General features: G+C 41.2%; 1 protein-coding gene across 1 annotated transcript in view; it reads left to right on the top strand.

Annotated features, from left to right (window-relative positions):
* LOC117528020 (polycystic kidney disease protein 1-like 2) overlaps positions 1-17,871 on the top strand; it is a 113,543-nt gene that overhangs the window by 81,413 nt on the left and 14,259 nt on the right. Inside the window, exons 35-37 of the mRNA XM_034190544.1 lie at positions 6,797-6,930; positions 7,004-7,131; positions 8,203-8,363. Coding sequence (XP_034046435.1) covers positions 6,797-6,930; positions 7,004-7,131; positions 8,203-8,363 — 423 coding nt within the window. The remainder of the gene's footprint in view (positions 1-6,796; positions 6,931-7,003; positions 7,132-8,202; positions 8,364-17,871) is intronic.

The raw sequence follows: 17,871 nt of genomic DNA, 5'->3' as shown, positions 1-17,871 counted from the left end.
AGTTTAAATCCAAGTCCAGGATATATTTTTTTTATATTTTCATTCATCTGATTTGCCAAAACAGTGTCAAAGCATTCAGAAAACCTTACCCCTTTACAGCTGGGTGGACCAACAGTACAAATGACTTGTACAGGCAGGTAGAATGACCAGGAATCAAGCACCGGTTGTCATATTAGCAGTTTAACTTATCCCACTGAGCTACATAATGTACGAGCAAATAACAAATAGACAGACAGCCAAATTCCAGAGAAAATATACTTAACCTCCAAAGCAAAAATAAAAATGCAAAATGTTTGTGGAATGAGGAATCACAAATTCTCTTCATCTCATGATTAGCGATATTAATTACAAATTTCACTTTTCAGTTAATCAACTTCTATTGAACATGTATTGTTAATTGTGTAATATATTTTAGGTAAAGCAATTAAAACAAAACAAACTAACAAACTAACAAAAAATCCAGCGTTGTTCAGTTTAATTACATTCATTTATTTTCTAAACCCCCTGACTCAATGTTAAATGTCAAAGGGGGTGCTGGACCCTATCCCAGCAGCTATTGGGTGAGAGGCAGGACACACCCTGCATGTCTTGGGAAATAGAAGGAAGCTTGAGCACCAGGAGGGAAGCCAGGCAAACATCAATCAATCAATTTTATTTATATAGCGCCAAATCACAACAAACAGTTGCCCCAAGGCGCTTTATATTGTAAGGCAAGGCCATACAATAATTACGTAAAAACCCCAACGGTCAAAACAACCCCCTGTGAGCAAGCACTTGGCGACAGTGGGAAGGAAAAACTCCCTTTTAACAGGAAGAAACCTCCAGCAGAACCAGGCTCAGGGAGGGGCAGTCTTCTGCTGGGACTGGTTGGGGCTGAGGGAGAGAACCAGGAAAAAGACATGCTGTGGAGGGGAGCAGAGATCAATCACTAATGATTAAATACAGAGTGGTGCATACAGAGCAAAAAGAGAAAGAAACACTCAGTGCATCATGGGAACCCCCCAGCAGTCTAAGTCTATAGCAGCATAACTAAGGGATGGTTCAGGGTCACCTGATCCAGCCCTAACTATAAGCTTTAGCAAAAAGGAAAGTTTTAAGCCTAATCTTAAAAGTAGAGAGGGTGTCTGTCTCCCTGATCTGAATTGGGAGCTGGTTCCACAGGAGAGGAGCCTGAAAGCTGAAGACTCTGCCTCCCATTCTACTCTTACAAACCCTAGGAACTACAAGTAAGCCTGCAGTCTGAGAGCGAAGTGCTCTGTTGGAGTGATATGGTACTATGAGGTCCCTAAGATAAGATGGGACCTGATTATTCAAAACCTTATAAGTAAGAAGAATAATTTTAAATTCTATTCTAGAATTAACAGGAAGCCAATGAAGAGAGGCCAATATGGGTGAGATATGCTCTCTCCTTCTAGTCCCCGTTAGTACTCTAGCTGCAGCATTTTGAATTAACTGAAGGCTTTTCAGGGAACTTTTAGGACAACCTGATAATAATGAATTACAATAGTCCAGCCTAGAGGAAATAAATGCATGAATTAGTTTTTCAGCATCACTCCGAGACAAGACCTTTCTAATTTTAGAGATATTGCGCAAATGCAAAAAAAGCAGTCCTACATATTTGTTTAATATGCACACTGAATGACATATCCTGATCAAAAATGACTCCAAGATTTCTCACAGTATTACTAGAGGTCAGGGTAATGCCATCCAGAGTAAGGATCTGGTTAGACACCATGTTTCTAAGATTTGTGGGGCCAAGTACAATAACTTCAGTTTTATCTGAGTTTAAAAGCAGGAAATTAGAGGTCATCCATGTCTTTATGTCTGTAAGATAATCCTGCAGTTTAGCTAATTGGTGTGTGTCCTCTGGCTTCATGGATAGATAAAGCTGGGTATCATCTGTGTAACAATGAAAATTTAAGCAATGCCGTCTAATAATACTGCCTAAGGGAAGCATGTATAAAGTGAATAAAATTGGTCCTAACACAGAACCTTGTGGAACTCCATAATTAACCTTAGTCTGTGAAGAAGATTCCCCATTTACATGAACAAATTGTAATCTATTAGATAAATATGATTCAAACCACCGCAGCGCAGTGCCTTTAATACCTATGGCATGCTCTAATCTCTGTAATAAAATTTTATGGTCAACAGTATCAAAAGCATCTGCGGCAAACATTTTTCTTCTTCTTCTAAGGTGGATTAGAACTTTTGTGGTACACAGCACCAACTACTGGAAAAGAGGAACCCAGCAGTCAGTGTGACTCACTGATTTCAAAATGCAGCTCTTTTCAACCAGACATGCGATGCCGTAATGTGTGTCACTCTGGCCTCTGCTCTAGCTCCACCCGTGCCAGGAAGTATTCAACATTTGACATTTCCTGTTCACTGTTAACTCAAAATTTGGCACTTCCTGTTTCAGTGTGAACTTGCCACTGAGTTCCTGCGAGATTCCGGAAGTGTCGATCCAAGAAGTGTTTGACATTTGACATTTCCTGTTTCACTGTGGGCTCAAAATTTGACACTTCCTGCTTGGGACTGCCTGTACCATGAGTGAGCTTTATGCCACTGTGCGGCGCTTCACTCGTATTATTATTATTATTATTATTAATCATATTATAGTAGCCAAGTGGCCTCTGTGTGCGTGAGTGGGTATGTCTTCAATCACAAAGAAATTGGGGAGAGCTGACATTTCCCATGTGGTATGCTTATGTATTTTTGATCAAGGATGAACACTGCAAAAAACAGAAAGCTGATAGGACAAATATTTTTTGGAGTCATTAGTGATATTAGCTAACAGCAGTGAACAATGGACTTTGTGCTGCAATGCACCATGGGAGTTCAGTATTTTGGAGTTTTAAATGTTATTGGGAATCATGTTAGTTTAACAGTGTTGTCCGTGTTATTAGTTTCTTTGTAGTTTAATTGGTTTAGTCAGTTTAGTTCAGTGTCATGTTGCCATACCATGAGTAAGAAGTGTAGTGCGTTTGATGTCTTCCCCCACAGTCTCTGTTTGTGGGTGTGTAAAAATAAAAGTACCTGCTTGCAGCAGAATGCAGGAAAGACAAAATGTTTTGCGTGTGTGTGTGTACATGTGTGTAACTTCAATCACAGAGAAACTGGGGAGAGCTGGCATTTTCCGTTTGGTATGCTCATGTTTTTTGGGTGAAGGATGAATGCCATCTAAACAGAACATTGATAGGATTTATTTTTTGGAGAAACTACAGATATTAGCTCACAACACTGAACAATGGATGTTGATAATTATATTCTGGACTCACACGCCATTCCAGCGTGTAAATCCAGTAAATCATCTATATATTAAAAGTGTGCATGCATGCATGATTTTATTTAGTAAATTCAATGTAAGTACACAATATAATTGTAAATATGTTAAAAATACATGGATGACACAAGAAACTGAAACACTTATTTCCATTGTGGTCCATTTAAAAATCAAAGGATGTAGTAATAAAATAAAAATAATAATAATAATAATAATAATGTGTATATGATAACAAGAACAGTGTGAACACCGCAAGTACAAGTGGCCGAGATGAGTTTCCTCCGCATGGTGGCTGGGCGCTCCCTTAGAGATTGGGTGAGGAGCTCGGTCACTCGGGAGGAGCTCGGAGTCGGGCCGCTGCTCCTCCTCGTCAAAAGGAGCCAGCTGAGGTGACTTGGGCATCTTTTCCAGATGCCCCCTGGACGCCTCGCTGGAGAGGTGTTCTGAGCACGTTCCATTGGGAGGAGGCTCTGGGGAAGACCCAGGACACGCTGGAGGGACTACGTGTATTGGCTGGCTTGGGAATGCCTCGGCGTTCCCCCGGAGGAGCTGGGGGAGGTGTGTGTGGATCGGGAGGTCTGGGCGGCTTTGCTTGAGCTGCTGCCCCCACGACCCGACTCCGGCTAAAGCGGAAGAAAATGGATGGATGGATGGATGATAACAAGAACCTAAACAATTTATAAATATAGTGAATTAACTTTTTTGTTTTTAACAAAATTATGTCAGTAACAAGAAATAAAAAGGTTGAGTTCTTATTCTAAAAACTGTTGAAGTCTAAGGTCTAAAAACATTCTGGACACACTCCAGTCCAACTCTTTATAGAAACTTATAATAGTTTTTATCATCCTTGAAAATGTCAGCTACCTATTTTATAAACACTACCCAATCTAGAGCCCATGGATCCCACGGGCAACACTCAAGTTATTATTATTATTTCATTCATTCTTTTTCTGTACACAATTACTCCAATCAAGAGTCACAAGGGGTCTGGAGCCTATCCCAGCAACATGGGGCGAGAGGCATCCTGTCCACCTGGACAGTCTACTACATGCCCACATATATAAAGAGACAAACATACTCTCACTCACACCTACAGTCTATTTAGACTTACCTATTCACCTTAGCATGTCTTTGGAAGTGGGAGGAAGCCTGAGCACCCAGAGGGAGCCCACACAAACAGGGGAGGACATGCAAACTCCACACAGAAATGCCCAGCCAGGCAGGAAGCAATCCCATGAGTTTCTTGCTGTGAGGCAACAGTGCTACCACTAAACCACCATGAGCCCCTTATTATGATGATGATGCTTAGCTCACAATTGGGGTTGAAGCAGACACAGACAAATTACACGAGGCATGTCAAGGTTTATTAACATACACAGAATAAATCCAACACAGTCCCCGACACAATTTCTTAACTGGAGCAAACAGTTTAGAAAATGGCTGGCTGAATAAATCAAAATATCACTTTAAGAGCTTCGTACTGGTATGTTTTGGTTCAGCTGGTCATCAAACACACATCACACACCGAATCACCTTCTCCTAAGCCTGTTAACAACGAGATTAAATACAGTTGTATGCAAATGTTTGGGCACCCCTGATAATTTTCATGATTTTTGTTTATAAATCATTAGTTGTCTGGATCAGAAATTTCAGTTAAATATATCATATAGCAGATGAACACACTGATATTTGAGAAATGAAATTAAGTTTCTAGTATTTACAGAACGTTTGCAATAATTATTTAAACAAATTAGGCAGGTGCATAAATTTGTCATTGTATTGATTTGAATACATTTAGCAGTAATTATTGGAACACAAAATTGGTTTGGTAAGCTCACTGACCTTTGACCTCCTTACACAGGTGAATCCAACGTAAAAAAAAAAAAAAAAAAAAAAAAGCGTATTTAAGGTGACATTTATAAATGTTTCCCCCCTTTGCATAGCTTCTAATGAGTGGCAACATGGAAACCTCTAAACAACTCTCAAATGACCTGAAAACAAAGATTATTCAACATCATGATTTAGGGGAAGGATACAAAAAGCTATCTCAGAGATTTCAGCTATCAGTTTCCACTGTGAGGAACATAGTGAGGAAATGGAATACCACAGGTACAGTACTAGTTAAGGCCCGAAGTGGCGGGCCAAGAAAAATCTCAGATAAGCTGAAGCGAAGTATGATGAGAACAGTCATAGTTAACCCACAGACCTGCTCCAAAGACCTACAACATGATCTTGCTGCAGATAGTGTCTCTGTGTATCATTCAACTATACAGCGCACTTTGCACAAGGAGATGCTGTATCATGCTGTAATGCACAGGAAGACTTTTCTGTGTACAGGCCACAAACAGAGTCACTTGAGGTATGCTAAAGCACATTTGGACAAGCCAGCTTCATTTTAGAATAAGGTGCTGTGGACTGATGAATCTAAAATTGAGTTATTTGGACGTAAGGGGCGGTATGAATGGCTGAAAAAGAACACAGCATTTCAAGAAAAACACTTGCTACCTACAGTAAAACTTGGAGGTGGTTCCACCATGATGTGTGGCTGTGTGGCCAGTGCAGGTATTGGGAATCTTGTTAAAGTTGAGGGTCACATGGATTCCAGTCAATATCAGCAGATTCTTGAGAAAAATGTTCATGAATCAGTGACAAAGTTGAAGTTGCGCCGGGGCTGGATCTTTCAACAAGACAACAACCCTAAACACTGCTCAAAATCTACTAAGGCATTCATGCAGAGGAACAAGTACAATGTTCTGGAATGCCATCTCAGTCCCCAGACCTGAATATTATTGAAAATCTGTGGTGTGATTTTAAGCGGGCTATCCATGCTCGGAAACCAACAAACCTGAGATGTTTTGTAAAGAAGAATGATTCAAAATACCTTCAACCAGAATCCAGACCCTCATTGGAAGCTATAGCAAGCATTTAGAGGCTGTTATCTCTGCAAAAGGAGGATCTACTAAATATTGATGTATTTTTTCTGTTGGGGTGCCCAAATTTGTGCACCTGCCTAATTTTGTTTAAATAAGTATTGCACACTTTCTGTAAATACTAGAAACTTCATTTCACTTCTCAAATATCAGTGTGTTCATCTGCTATATGATATATTTAACTGAAATTGCTGATCCACACAACCAATGATTTATAAAGGAAAATCATTCAAACCATCAGGGGTGTTCAAACTTTTACATACAACTGTAAAAGCTGGATAACTGAACAATTGCTGATGGTGCATAAGCAGTTGGTATTGCACCACAGCTGCACATCGTGCACCATCTCTGTCCGGAGAGCTCAATACCATGTCTTCTCTACTTTTTCATTTCGTAAACATGATTTCACTGGCTTTTAACCAATGAGTCATCATAAATTATTAAAGTTCTGACAGTCAATTAGCAGAAAATTGCACCCACATAGGTAACAACCATTTTTATTACAATGATGATTTAGTGAAATATGTCACGGTCTAAATTGTGTAAAGTGGGTAATGTGTCAATGTTTTTGTTCCTTTAGAGCTCTTCAGTACCTATATGATAACACCTGGCTTGACATGTACACTCAAGCACTCTTCGTTGAGTTCACAGTATATAATGCCAACGTCAACCTTTTCTGCATAGTGACACTTCTGCTTGAGACCACAGCTGTTGGTATGTTGTCCATGTTCAGTTTCACATAAATCTCAAAAACACAATGCATTCTGTAACAACGTGTTCCTCACAGGAGCCTTCCAATTCCGCAGTGAGATTCAAAATGTGCGACTTTACCAATCAACTGGTGGTCTTCACATCTTTGTTGTGGCCTCGGAAGCTATCTACTTCCTCTTCATTATCTATTATATGTTTGTTCAGGTACCTGTGTATGTTTATTACACCTTATAGGCCTGTCACACCTTGATGATTTAGCCATCTTATGCCAATTTATGAACAATATGCCGAATATGCTGGCGTATGTCTAATAAGCTATGGGCAAGTTTTGTATAAGTTAAGAGCATGTTGAAGCATGCTGGTATACGGTGTAGTATGGCGAGTTCATCAAAAAAATTTGGGGCATGCACAGTATTTTCAAAGCATGCCAGCATATGTCTCATACATCCCACATTTGCGGGCTATAAGTTATAAGTAAGTTATACGATTGTTGACACATGTTTCTTGTAAGTTACTCATAATTCAAAATATATCCATTGATGCTGTCCATTGATTGGCTCAACAACTGAAAGCTGCAGTCATCATGCGAACACTTCAGATTGTTTCAAATATTAAAACCACACACTGAATAAATATAAAGTCTTAATCTTGCCTGTTCGTTTTAGTCGGATTCATCATCACAGCCTGATAAAAACTTATCCACATAAAGCGTCCTGATTTTGGAAACGATGTCTGAAAATGGCCTTGTCACAGCTGAAGAAAAGTAGCATTTTAAAAGAAGTCCCTCTGTGTTTTGTGCGTTTCTCAGCCTGAACTAGAGAACACTGGTGCTTTGTGCCACAACATTCATTCATTCACGTCAGCGTTTATCTTTAGCATTCTGCACGAGATGAAAATAAATCTCATGAGCCAAAGACAAAAATAAAATAAAGTAAAATAAAATTAAATTTAAAAAAGTGTTAAATCACCCTGTTTGGCCGTGTGGAGGAGAGAGGCCGCACAAAAGCATACGCATGCTCGATGGTGTGCATGTTGACATTTACATGCTCTGCCTACCAAACAAAAGGGTACTGCTGGTGGTGGAAACGTAAACCAAGCCAGACTTAACCATTCTGACCTGTACCATACAGTGCTGTACTGACCCGGACTATCGGTGGAATTGGGACTGTCAGCATACGCTGGCTAAATCGTCATGGTGTGACAGGCCCATCAGAGTTACTGTGAGTAAAAGTGAAGGTGAGGTGTCTCTGTCACAACCAGTGCTTGTGCTGACAGGGAAAGCTCATGAAACAGCAGAGATGGGCCTATTTCAAGAGTAAATGGAACCTGCTGGAGCTGACCATCATCATCCTAAGCTGGAGCGCACTGTCTGTCTTCATCAAAAGGACTTTTCTGGGGATGCGGGACATGGCCTACTACCAGAGTAACAAAGACCGGTAATGTTTTTCTGATTAGCACACACTGATTGTTTAAGAGTTGAAATATGTTTTAAATATGTTACAGCTACTTTTTTGATGCTATTCCTTTTTACCTCCACCAAGGAGGTTATGTTTTCGGTCGCATTTGTTTGTTTGTCTGTCTGTTTGTCAGCAGGATAACTCAAAAAGTTTTGAACGGATTTTGATGAACTTTTGTGGAGTGTTTGGAAATGACAAGAGGAACAAGTGATTCAATTTTAGTGGTGATCCGGATCACGATCCGGATCCAGGAATTTTTTAAAGGATTCTTCACCATTGCGGGATAGGGGGAATTTTGACATTCTAGTTTCTAACTCCAAAAAAACAAGGCAGAAAGGCTTGAAAAGAATTAGGGTGTAACATAGTCAAATGTTCTATCAAACAACAAAGTTTGGTGATGATCGGATCCGGATCCCGGATCTGGTGATCCAGAATATGCAAAAATATAGGGAAAATAGAAAATGTGTCAGTGTGGGGTGACAAATGAAGCTAGAGATGCACAACTAACACCAAATTGTAGCTGAATCTGTACTGATTCAGTAAGGTGTCATCAGATTTGATGTAGCTTCAAATGTTATGGAGTTAGATCCAGAAGAAAACCGCCATTACCGAAAAATCGTTTTTATACAATAACTTTTGAACTAATAAAGACATAAAAGTGATTCCAAGTTCTAGTGGTATGTTTTCATGGTCAAGGATGTCAAATATAAAGGAAAGAAAAGTGTATGTACAACCCCTGGCAAAAATTATGGAATCACTGGCCTCTGATGATGTTCATTCAGTTGTTTAATTTTGTAGAAAAAAAGCAGATCACAGACATGACACAAAACTAAAGTCATTTCAAATGGCAACTTTCTGGCTTTAAGAAACACTATAAGAAATCAAGAAAAAAAGATTGTGACAGTAACGGTTACTTTTTTAGACCAAGCAGAGGAAAAAAATATGGAATCACTCAATTCTGAGGAATAAATTATGGAATCACCCTGTAAATTTTCATCCCCCAAACTAACACCTGCATCAAATCAGATTTGCTCGTTGACATTGACCCTATACCATGATATTGACCCTATGTGTCTTTTTGCAAGGAATGTTTTCACAGTTTTTGCTCTATGGCAAGATGCATTATCATTTTGAAAAATGATTTCATCATTCCCAAACATCCTTTCAATTGTCCAAAATATCAACGTAAACTTGTGCATTTATTGATGATGTAATGACAGCCATCTCCCCAGTGCCTTTACCTGACATGCAGCCCCATATCATCAATGACTGTGGAAATTTACATGTTCTTTTCAGGCAGTCATCTTTATAAATCTCATTGGAACGGCACCAAACAAAAGTTCCAGCATCATCACCTTGCCCAATGCAGATTCGAGATTCATCACTGAATATGACTTTCATCCAGTCATCCACAGTCCACGATTGCTTTTCCTTAGCCCATTGTAACCTTGTTTTTTTCTGTTTAGGTGTTAATGATGGCTTTTGTTTAGCTTTTCTGTATGTAAATCCCATTTCCATTAGGCGGTTTCTTACAGTTTGGTCACAGACATTGACTTGTTTCCTCCCATTCGTTCCTCATTTGTTTTGTTGTGCATTTTTCGATTTTTGAGACATATTGCTTTAAGTTTTCTGTCTTGACGCTTTGATGTCTTCCTTGGTCTACCAGTATGTTTGCCTTTACAACCTTCCATGTTGTTTGTATTTGGTCCAGAGTTTAGACACAACTGACTGTGAACAACCAACATCTTTTGCAACATTGCGTGATGATTTACTCTCTTTTAAGAGTTTGATAATCCTCTCCTTTGTTTCAATTGACATCTCTCGTGTTGGAGCCATGATTCATGTCAGTCCACTTGGTGCAACAGCTCTCCAAGGTGTGATCACTCCTTTTTAGATGCAGACTAATGAGCAGATCTGATATGATGCAGGTGTTAGTTTTGGGGATGAAAATTTACAGGGTGATTCCATAATTTTTTCCTCAGAATTGAGTGATTCCATATTTTTTTCCTCTGCTTGGTCTAAAAAAGTAACCGTTACTGACTGCCACAATCTTTTTTTCTTGATTTCTTATAGTGTTTCTTAAAGCCAGAAAGTTGCCATTTGTAATGACTTTAGTTTTGTGTCATGTCTGTGATCTGCTTTTTTTCTACAAAATTAAACAACTGAATGAACATCCTCCGAGGCCGGTGATTCCATAATTTTTGCCAGGGGTTGTATCATAGTTTTGGTTGTAACACTGAATTGTTGAATAGATCACTGTGCCAAGGAGGGAATCTCTTTAGGGTCAGTGACCCTATGGCCTTGTTTAGAGAAGTGTTTCATAAATGTTAAAAAAAATCATATATTTGCAGTTTAGTTGAATAATAAATTGAATTTTGTCTATTTGTTTTTGTCTATAAGCACACGCAATATCAATATCAGTGCTCAGATGACAGTAGCTTCTGGGAAAGGTGCAAGTTGCAATAAACTGTGATGCCAAGCGCTAAGGATACATGCTATCCAGTCACAGCAGATGAAACTTTTTTACTACTGAGCAAACATCATTGTTAGACTTTTTTAGGTTCAATGATTCCACAGCGTGTAGATGTTATGGCGTCAGTGACCCCATGGCCTTGGCGGAGATTTGCACTCTCTGAGTACTTCTAGTTTATATATAATTTTTAATCTTATGTTTTGCACTGCATGATTCATGGAGCTGCTTCACTGTGTTTGTTTTATAGACGTAGAAGATGCAAGTCCTGCATATGTCCTGCACAGCAAAAAAGAAAAAAAAAAAAAGCTGAGAAGTCGGCCATTTCAAATTTTCTTTTCATTTTGGCGTGATTTCCACAAGTTGTATTTGAACGAAGTCCTGCGAGGGATTTTGTCCAATGCACTTCAAATTTCTTTCACAGCATCCAGAGATGATACTGATCAAAAGTTATCAAACGCTTTTCTCTATGTCGAAGGGTGTGGCTGCTATGGCGCCACCATTTTGTCCCTTCGCCATGGAACATCAAGTCATGATAACTCCTTCATGCTTTGCCTGATTGACTTGAAACTTCACATGTGTAATGAGGGTCAGCCCATTAACACCTTGCCCCTCTGTTTGTGCTCTGAGTGCCCCTAGTGATGAACATCAACTAGTCATAACTCCTCCATGCTTTACCTGATTGACTTGAAACTTCACATGTGTAATGAGGGTCAGCCCATTAACACACCTTGCCCCTCTGTTTGTACACTGAGCACCCCCTAGTGGATGAACTATCAACATGTCATAACTCCTTCATGCATTGTGTGATTTGCTTGAAATTTGAACTGTGTGATGAGTGGTTGCCCCCCATGTATGCACATGCCCACATCAGGTCACAAGGGGACACGCTGACCTGGGTAGGCGGTTTGCGCGGAACGAGGACCGCGTATATGACTGCTTGCAGTCCTAGTTGGTTTCTGTATTTTGACTTGAGCAAAGTCAGTAAGCGCCTGTCAAATTCTGACAAGATGCTCTGCACTTGCTCAGCATAACGTGCACTCTCAAGCTCAGCACAGTCTCTGTTCTGGCGCTTAATTTCTAGGTCCATGTGTGGAAAGGTCCGTAGATCACACTGCTGTAACCTGCTTGATAGCAGATGTTGCTTGTTTTTAAATGTGTTCACGGAGCTGATCATGTTTGATGATGTGTTTTGTCTTTACCCTGCAGCTCTAGATTCAAGTTATTGAGCTTGTCAGTCAGATCAGTAAGAAAGGCTAAATCCATCTTCTAGCTGTGCATATTCAGCACGGTTTGAACATTTCAGAAATTCTTCAATTTCGGGCAACAACTGAGAAAACCGTTCCAGAAATTTCCCTCGGCTGAGCCATCGAATATCTGTGTGCAGGAAGCAGATCTGTGTGGTTCTGCACCCGTCTCCCCCAGCGGTGCATGAAGTAATTGCCTCTGCAGACTCCTGGCTCGAACAGAGACAGGCAATTTGTTGGTCACATCAATAACAATGAATGAAATGAATGAATTTGAAGAGGGGCAACTGGCTCTTAACAAATTCCATAGAAACTTGAAAAATGTCTGTGCCTCTCGTGTGCCCTTTCAAAGGCAAAATGGTCCGTAGCTGTTCTTTTACATTCATGTTGTCAAAAACCATTCTAATAAAAACACATAACTGAGCCACATCGACATCATCAGTGGATTCATCGAATTGCAGAGAAAACACTCACGTCTCAGTATCATTCTTCAGGTGCCATCAACATCCTCCGCCATTCCCTTGCATCGCAGTGTAGCAGAATTTCTTGAGAGCTCCACTGTTGTTGGGCCGCTGAAGAGGAGGTACCTGCTGGCCCACCACCACCAGAGGGCGCCCTGCCTGGAGTGCGGGCTCCAGGCACCAGAGGCGCCGCCGCCTCACGGGAGCAGCTACGGTGACAGCTGTCACCCATCACCTGAGACAGCTGACGGCAATCATCAGTGGGTATATCAGCAGGACGGCACCTCCACCTCATTGCCGAGATATCGTTTCTACCGGGAGAGGTAACGTATCGAAGCTAACGGAGTGGTATCTTTTTGGATTATGCTAGTTTGTGGATTACTGTTCCAACGAGAGGTGGAGGTAACTTCCTGCTGTTCGGAGTCCTGGGTACAACGCGCCCCCATCTAACTGTCCTTTGTTCCTCGCCAGCAGTACCAGGTCCGACACGCGGAGGCAGTGGCCACCTGGGAGTTCGGGACGTGGCGGCTCCAGTATTCCCGGGGTCCTGTGGCGGAGGAAGCCGTGTGGTTCCGGTCTTACCTTGGAGAGGCGTCTCCTATCTTCGAGCCTGCACACACGACACTTTTGTGAATTGACTGTTGTTCATTCCGTGATTGGTTGTATTCCGTTGTGCACATTCACAACAGTAAAGCGTTGTTATTTTGACTTACTCCATTGTCCGTTCATTTGCGCCCCCTGTTGTGGGTCCGTGTTCCTACACTTTCACAACATCCACAACTTGAATAGCAGACACCAATCAATCACCTTTCGATTTTTAAAATCAGCAAAGAGCATATCGTGGCTCCATAAGTGCTTCTTTCACAATCTCACCATCCTTGAAAGATTTCTTTCCTTTGCAGAACAGGACTGACTGACACGATAAGAAGCTATGGTTGCAGCCTTATTTGTGCTATTTGGCCGGGTAAAAACAGCCTGTTGTGCTGATAGCTTACTTTTCATCCCTGCACTTTTCAGGCAAAGAAGAGGTGATTTAGTGGGAAGCTAGCAATCGTAGCTCTTGTGGATCATCTTAAAATGGGCGCTCCAAATTCCCTTTCTTCGGTAATGCCACATTTGCATTGCAGGATAAGGCAGATGGATTTGCAGTTCAAATAAATGAACAAATAATCCTCCTCCCACTCTGGAATGAAAAATGATAAATTTTGGATTTTTTGGCTTCCGCCATTGTACGCTCGCCTCGCTCTCCACTGTAACTCCTCACCACCTCTTGACTCTGCACATGCACAGATATAAAGAACCACGTGAGATCCCCCCCCCCCATGCGATTGACTGGAAGTCGGCCGGCGATCGACCTGTCGCCTGTGATCGAATGGTTGGGCACGCCAGCACTAGACCATGTCTATTCCAGCTTAAACCATGGTGATACAGCACTATCTCTCCCACATCAGAACCTGTCAGACCATCTTTCACTGCTCCTTATTACAGCATGTACACCCGGGGCTCCCCTTTCATACCGGGCCAACAAGTTGCGTAATGCAGTGTACCGACTACACCAAGTTTATGCAGCCCTATGTGGCAATACACTGAGGGATGCAAAGGGGTCCGCAAAATGGACGCAAAAAATTAAACGTTTAATTTTTTCGCAGACATTCAGCATAGAGCACTGCAAGTCTATACAACACTCCGCTACTGTATACAAGTCTCCGCAACACTGTGCTACTGTACACGCTGCCGCCACAATTGTATGCTACCGTACACCAGTCTGGTGAAAAATCCTTTTAGGTTTTTTTAATCAGTACATATAGTCCATGAGCCGGTCATGAATTTTGATCTAATCGGTACCACTTAAGGGGAAAAAACGACACTTAGAATCCAGTCTCAGTGTATCATGGCCTACACAAAAATGTATGATAGCCATCCCAGGGTGGTAGCTGTAGCCTGTAAAAATGCTCCAATCATGTTGAAAACTATATCACATTACTTGTCTCATCATAACAATTCCAAAAAGGTATAGTTTGGACTATCTGTCAAGATACGTGGTCGTGTGGCACAGAAGGTGGGTGGACACAAATGCAAACTCTCAGACAATACGTACAATGTAATAATAAACTTTATCTCACAAACAGTCCAGGGTCTGGTATACAGAAAGGCAGGCAGCATAGCAAAGGCACAGATGAGGGCAAGGCAAAAATACCTGGTCAGGAACAGGCTGAGGTCAAAGGCACGGAGAGACACAATATCGGAGGCAAAGGCAGAAGGCAAAATCCAGAGAAACAGAACGAGGTCAAAAAACACTGAGGCAAACAAGGCAAGATCAGGGCTGGAACGAAGACATGAAAATCAATGAGCTGGCACCGCAGTGAGGGAAAAGAGAGCTTAAATAACAGGTGGTGTAACAAGGTGCACATGTGATCGAGGGTTCTGGAAGGAGGTGTGGTCTGGTGAAACAAAGAGACGGGATGAAAAGCAAGAGAGAGAGTGACTGTGAGTGAAAACGACACAGATCAAAAGAAAAGGAGTCAGTGAATGAAAACCAATGGTGAAAGTATAACGTGCCCACAGACCAACAAAAGGAAACATGAATAAAATAAAGGGTAAACTAGGAAACAGAGTAACAGACCTAAAAATAGCACAAGACTAAAAACACCACTTGAACCAAATCTGAATCTGACATCACAGACACAGTAAATAAGATAGAACCGATTAGAAGTAGAACAGAATGTGGCTGAAGTATAACTAATAACATCACAGAAAATAAAGAAAGAACAGAAACAAAACCAGAACCTACAGCAAAACAATGGAATGACTAGAACAAATGATCACAGAAAACAATACCAAAAACAAAAAGAACACAACAAGATAATAAAATGCCAAAGATACATAATAAACACAACCAGAGAAAACATAATACAAAATGATCAAAAAGGCAACCAAAGGATCAAATCTGGAGAGGCAGATGACTATAGGGTCCAACCCCATAACATTGGCCAAGCCAAGACCCACCCTGACACTATCTATGATGGAATTTTCTGAAGTTATGGGGTAAAAACAGCAAAAATGGTGACAAAGGTCAATTTCAGTTTGTACAGGGGTCAAAAGTTAAAGTTGCTCCAGTGTCAGCAAAAAATGATGCAAATTATTGGTTGAAATAAAAGGATCAATAAATGGAATAGTTTTGACTGTGTTGAATGCTTTGTCTCCTACGTGAAGGTCAAACAAGGTCAACATCCATTGAATTCTATGACATGTGATAACTAAGCATGACAGATGGTGCAAACTATTCCTTTTTAGAACCCTATTAACTCAAACAATAATTTGCATAATTTTTTAAAACATATTTTTATTGTTTTGTGAACAAGTTAACACAAATCAACAGTGTCATATAGGCAAAAAAAAAAAAAAAGGGAAAGGGGGGGGTCAGCAGATATTGACATCAATGTATATTACAGTTGTTCAGCATTTACATTATCTTCAGTAAGGTCATAAGTATCAAGGAATGCGTAGAAAGCTGTCCAAATGAAGGTTCTTGCTTGCCTCTACTGGTGGTTGGCTCTCACTGCGGTATTGTATCACTTCCTGTTCCGGAGCACAGCGGTGTTTTTCTGTATCTGTTAGCTGTTTAATCTGCGCAGTTAGATTGATCTAGTTATCTAGATTACGATTTGTTTCCCAGTGTAATCTTTACGTGCCTTAACTAAAGCACTCCTTCTGCTGAATCACCTCTAAATTATTTACACATTATTCACTTTGCGTGTTTTAGGAATCCGCTAGCTTAGCGTAGCTACTAGCTCTTAGCCGATTTAGCATGGCGGCTTCTCCTGTCTCTCCCGCACTTTTCTGCTCTGGGTGTGAAATGTTTAGTTATTCCTCGGCCTCCTTTAGCAGTAATGGTACTTGTAATAAGTGTAGCTTATTCGTAGCTTTGGAGGCCAAGCTGGGCGAATTGGAGACTCGGCTCCGCACCGTGGAAAATTCTACAGCTAGCCAGGCCCCTGTAGTCGGTGCGGACCAAGGTAGCTTAGCCGCCGTTAGTTACCCCCTGGCAGATCCCGAGCAGCCGGGAAAGCAGGCCGACTGGGTGACTGTGAGGAGGAAGCGTAGCCCTAAACAGAAGCCCCGTGTACACCGCCAACCCGTTCACATCTCTAACCGTTTTTCCCCACTCGGTGACACACCCGCCGAGGATCAAACTCTGGTTATTGGCGACTCTGTTTTGAGAAATGTGAAGTTAGCGACACCAGCAACCATAGTCAATTGTCTTCCGGGGGCCAGAGCAGGCGACATTGAAGGAAATTTGAAACTGCTGGCTAAGGCTAAGCGTAAATTTGTAAGATTGTAATTCACGTCGGCAGTAATGACACCCGTTACGCCAATCAGAGGTCACTAAAATTAACATTAAATCGGTGTGTAACTTTGCAAAAACAATGTCGGACTCTGTAGTTTTCTCTGGGCCCCTCCCCAATCGGACCGGGAGTGACATGTTTAGCCGCATGTTCTCCTTGAATTGCTGGCTGTCTGAGTGGTGTGCAAAAAATGAGGTGGGCTTCATAGATAATTGGCAAAGCTTCTGGGGAAAACCTGGTCTTGTTAGGAGAGAGGGCATCCATCCCACTTTGGATGGAGCAGCTCTCATTTCTAGAAATCTGGCCAATTTTCTTAAATCCTCCAAACCGTGACTATCCAGGGTTGGGACCAGGAAGCAGAGTTGTAGTCTTACACACCTCTCTGCAGCTTCTCTCCCCCTGCCATCCCCTCATTACCCCATCCCCGTAGAGACGGTGCCTGCTCCCAGACTACCAATAACCAGCAAAAATCTATTTAAGCATAAAAATTCAAAAAGAAAAAATAATATAGCACCTTCACTGCACCACAGACTAAAACAGTTAAATGTGGTCTATTAAACATTAGGTCTCTCTCTTCTAAGTCCCTGTTAGTAAATGATATAATAATTGATCAACATATTGATTTATTCTGCCTAACAGAAACCTGGTTACAGCAGGATGAATATGTTAGTTTAAATGAGTCAACACCCCCGAGTCACACTAACTGTCAGAATGCTCGTAGCACGGGCCGGGGCGGAGGATTAGCAGCAGTCTTCCATCCCAGCTTATTAATTAATCAAAAACCCAGACAGAGCTTTAATTCATTTGAAAGCTTGTCTCTTAGTCTTGTCCATCCAAATTGGAAGTCCCAAAAAACAGTTTTATTGTTATTATCTATCGTCCACCTGGTCGTTACTGTGAGTTTCTCTGTGAATTTTCAGACCTTTTGTCTGACTTAGTGCTTAGCTCAGATAAGATAATTAT

The sequence above is a fragment of the Thalassophryne amazonica genome, chromosome 2 (genome assembly GCF_902500255.1).
Source record: "Thalassophryne amazonica chromosome 2, fThaAma1.1, whole genome shotgun sequence".
Taxonomy (NCBI): Eukaryota; Metazoa; Chordata; class Actinopteri; order Batrachoidiformes; family Batrachoididae; genus Thalassophryne; species Thalassophryne amazonica.
This window is presented reverse-complemented; position numbering and strand designations above follow the sequence as displayed.